The 4,161-nt window shown below is 39.4% G+C and overlaps 1 protein-coding gene across 2 annotated transcripts in view; it reads left to right on the top strand.

Moving 5' to 3' along the window:
* The window catches only part of GRIK1 (glutamate ionotropic receptor kainate type subunit 1), a 157,507-nt gene that overhangs the window by 104,527 nt on the left and 48,819 nt on the right, over positions 1-4,161 (top strand). Inside the window, exon 8 of one of the 2 annotated variants that reach the window (XM_007471201.1) lies at positions 3,589-3,702. The exons of the other annotated variant lie outside the window; for it this stretch is intronic. Coding sequence (XP_007471263.1) covers positions 3,589-3,702 — 114 coding nt within the window. The remainder of the gene's footprint in view (positions 1-3,588; positions 3,703-4,161) is intronic. 2 annotated transcript variants of the gene reach the window in all.

A 4,161-nucleotide genomic window follows, 5' to 3' on the forward strand; every position in this document is an offset into this window, starting at 1 on the left:
TTACAAGAGAAGGATTCACCCCCATTTTCTTCAAATTCCAAAAGCTCTTCTCTGCACTCTGACGTTTTTCAGTAGAGAAGAGTCTGCCTGAAATTCTTTCCAAAAGATGGCTACAGCAGTCTTTACAAAACCCATCACTAAAAATATGTGTTCATAAAGCTCATGATACACGAAACAGATATGCCATTTTTTTCCCCCTAGATGCTCAGTTATTTCACTCCGCAATTTTGGATTTTGAATTTATGTGTATCACATACCAGGTTCAAGAGATAGATATTAGTCACTCTCTGAGCATCCTTTTGTTGCATTACTTCTTTTAAAAAAGTTTGCTTAATGGCATTTGGGCACTCATTTTCAAATGCTTCCCTCTGTTGTCTGAGATAATAAATGGCTGCTCCCTCATGCCGGTTTACAAAGTGAAAGAAGGCAGGGCCAGACAATTTCGCTTTTGAGCATTCCTCCCAACAAATAATTGGTCCACCGTCCACTACTGCTCACTGGTAAATTGCTGCTGACTGCTTTTGCTACAGTTTGAAAACTGAGGTTCTGCTTCCTGGAAGCCCTCCTCCAAGGTCGGAGAACAGGACTGAAATGCTAAACACCCTGGCATCTGGGTAACTGTGTCCCTCTCCCTAATACACATGAATCATGGAATCTTGCTTTTTCAGAAAGAGACATTCATTCATGTGTTCATTTACTTCAATTAACGGGTAAAGTCAGTGGACAGCTTAGGTTTAAAAGACACACACGTGCATGCACGCACGCACAAACACACACACACACGCACTCACACACACACACGTACTCTACTGCTTTGGTGATTAAAAGGTTTGAAAATAGAAGGCTGAGGTCATTCAAACTCCATATGTACTCCAAACTCCAAACTGTCCACTTCCCAGGAATAGCTTGATCATTACTATACTTTGAAACTCTTTTAGTCTAGATTTGAGGAAACTTCTGTTACACAGATAGTAGGAAAAAATAATCTCCTTTTTCTTATTTTATGGAGGAAAGTTTACACTGAATGAGACTTTGGGAATCATTTGATTAGAACTACATCAGCAATGATATCTGACCTTCCACACTTTTAGTGAGGTTAATAAAAGAAAAAAAAGCCAGATGTTAAGCTGTGGGGTGTATTTGTCTACAATTTCAAGCTTGCATTTTAAAAGGGAGTTATGTTGCAAGGCCATTCAACACTGCCATTTGCAAATATTAGTATAGGTCCTTTAAACACTTGACATTAATAGAAATAAGAGTTACAGAGAACACATTTCATTACTTAACAAATTGGTTAAAAACACAGTTATTTTCTCCACCTTTCAATACTTAATTAAAAATTAGGTTCCATTCTCCCCAGTGCCTAAGTCAAGCTTTAATTAAAAGCACAGCTAGGGCCCAATTTAGACACAGTCTTCATAGAGTTAGAAGTCAGCTGTTCAAAACCTAAAGCATAGCTTTGGATGAAAACCAATAGATTCCCAGTTGTGGTTAGACTGAGATACGTTTCCTGGAAGCGAGGGTCCCTGCCCCCAAAAAGTGAGAGTAGGGGTGGAGGTTAGAAGAGAGGAAAGAAAATATTGTCCCCCTTTCTTGGGTTTAAAGCCAGGCAAAGAAAAGATTCTTTAATCAGCAGACATGTGTTGTGTGCATTCTAAGTGATGAACATCACTCTTGATCCTGGAAAGACTGAATGGTTATTAAAGGTGTTAACCTACAGCTTAATCCTACCTCTAATACCCTCTCTATAGACAGGATGGAATACTTTCAAATGCAAAAACTACCCCAAACCCCCATTTATCTAGACCTGTCTCTTATGTCACCAACCAACTAGCTCTAATTAAGTATAAAAAGAAGACAGTGAAACTGAAATAGTTCACACCGATGTGTGAATGTGTGATACAATACTTGCAATTTCCTCAAAGAATTTATATTTCTAAAAAGAATACTTGTCAAGCTAAATGAATTATCAGCTGCTGCATTTAGGCAGTAAATCAAAGTAAATAAATAGAAAAGGAAAGAAGCCTAACATTCCCACAGGTAAAACTTTATTTAAATATCAGGAAAGCTCTAATGTCTCCATTTCGCTGGTGAGGAAATTGAGCCACAGCAGGGTTAATTAACTTGCCCACGGTCACATTGCTGGTAAATTGCAAAATTAGAATCTGGACAAGAGTATATATGGAAAGCTCATACTCTGTCCAGCTAGCCAGTGTCCTCCCATTGGAAGAGTATATTTAGAGATCAAGCATAGGTCCGACCTGTCCATCCCAGAGTATGTCCAAGTGTTGGTGTTCCTAAACTGACCCTGTTTTTCATAGTTCCTTTACTTTACCAGCTTATAAATTTCAAAAAAATTTTCACTAACAATTCCAGGTTCTTTCATAACAGGACAAGCTTAAAGAAATTACTGGGACAGTCATTCAGATGTCCTTCGTTAATGTTTGTGCAGCGCTTATACCAAAACTTTCACATGCATCTACTCATTTGATATGCTCAGCATCCCTATAAAGTATTTTATAGTTAGAGAACAAAAGCTCAGAAAGTTTAGTATCTTGTCCAATATCATACTGCAACCAGGTTTGCATCCCATCTCACTAGGCTGGCAGTAAATGCCTACAGAAGGCTTCAAAGAGCTCGATTCTCTGAGGCTCTTTTCCTAGGTTGTCCCCAGAGGCAAAACAAATCAATATACTTCTACAGGGTCTTATAACCCAGGAATGACTTTGCCACTGGAGGAAATTTGGCTTATTATTTCCTAAAAGAGCAATGGGCTTCACTGACTGCCAATCACAATGATTGCTTCTGTGATAGATAGAAAGATCAATAAGCAATAAAAGTGAATACCTTCACTGAAGGCATTCATGGTCAAGTGAACAAACAAGACAGGTAAACAGTTGATAATAACAGAAGAAGGTCCAGAACAGAGGTACAAGAAGGTATGAACAAAGTACTACTAGTTTTCACAAGAGGCACCCTGACCCAGCACTGACTCCTCCAGTAAAATAGGCCTAGAACTTAGTTTACTGCTCATCCACACTTTTTCTTCCATTTACGTTTCCCTTTTAGATGCCTGATCTCTCCACTATCCATCCTGCCTCCTTCATCCCATTTCTTATAAATTTTAAAGGCATTGATAGTAATACTTTGGTAACACAAGGTTTGTATCAATAAAATGTAAGCTCCACAAGACCAGAAATTTTTATCTCTTCTGTTCACTGCTATGCCCTCCAAGGCCTAGAAGAATCCCTGTCATATAAGTAGCTGTTCAACAAATACATATTGGAAGAAAATCTAATACTCATTTAAAAATTCTTAATTTAAAACAGAACATTGAACTTAATAAATTAAAAACAAAAGGACCTCCCCCTACTCCACCCCACATAGCACAAATTTTCTGTTCCATCTACACACTCATTCTTCCATTGTTTTGTTTTCCCACATTTAGTAGCTTCCACTGTGATGTCCTGTTGTACTCTTCCCAGACTATGAGCTTTTGTGCCTATTCCTGGTGTACCAGGGACCTCTCTTTAGCATAAATGCCATCAGTGACTGCCAGCAACCTCTGATGTAATGTGTTCTGTGTAGATTGGGATTTGGAACTCCAACAGTGGGCTTAACATGACAGACGGCAACAAAGACAGGTCCAATAATATCACCGATTCACTCGCCAACCGAACACTCATCGTCACCACAATTCTGGTAAGTTGACTATGTGGAATTCAGGGCATCTTATCCAGACTCTTACTCTAGACCTTGAAGGATTCCTCAACTATCCTTTTCATGCCAACAACTCTCTCTGTAAATGTCTATGTTTAATTGGGACACTAGAAGCCTATGTTTGTGTGTACTTATAATAGATTGAATTATCAGCTTCCAACATTGTTCTGAAGATTTCCTACCTCCAATCCATTCTCATCTCTGTTTTGCTCCACTCTCTAGCCCCACCCAGCTGGTCTCCCTTGCTCTCTGGCTGCTGGTTGTTTCAACCAAGGGGAGACTAAGACCAAGAAAGTGGAGGAAGAGACCCAGGGAGATTTCTTCCGCTGTTTCCCAACAGTATTGTCAGAACCTCTGTCCTTCACAGCCATAGCTTCTATCCTGTCAATGATTCTGCCTCCATATGCTAACTGCACTGGACTCCTGGAACACTCTTTCCTC

Source organism: Lipotes vexillifer, unplaced genomic scaffold, assembly GCF_000442215.2.
Source record: "Lipotes vexillifer unplaced genomic scaffold, Lipotes_vexillifer_v1.1 scaffold284, whole genome shotgun sequence".
Lineage (NCBI taxonomy): Eukaryota > Metazoa > Chordata > Mammalia > Artiodactyla > Lipotidae > Lipotes > Lipotes vexillifer.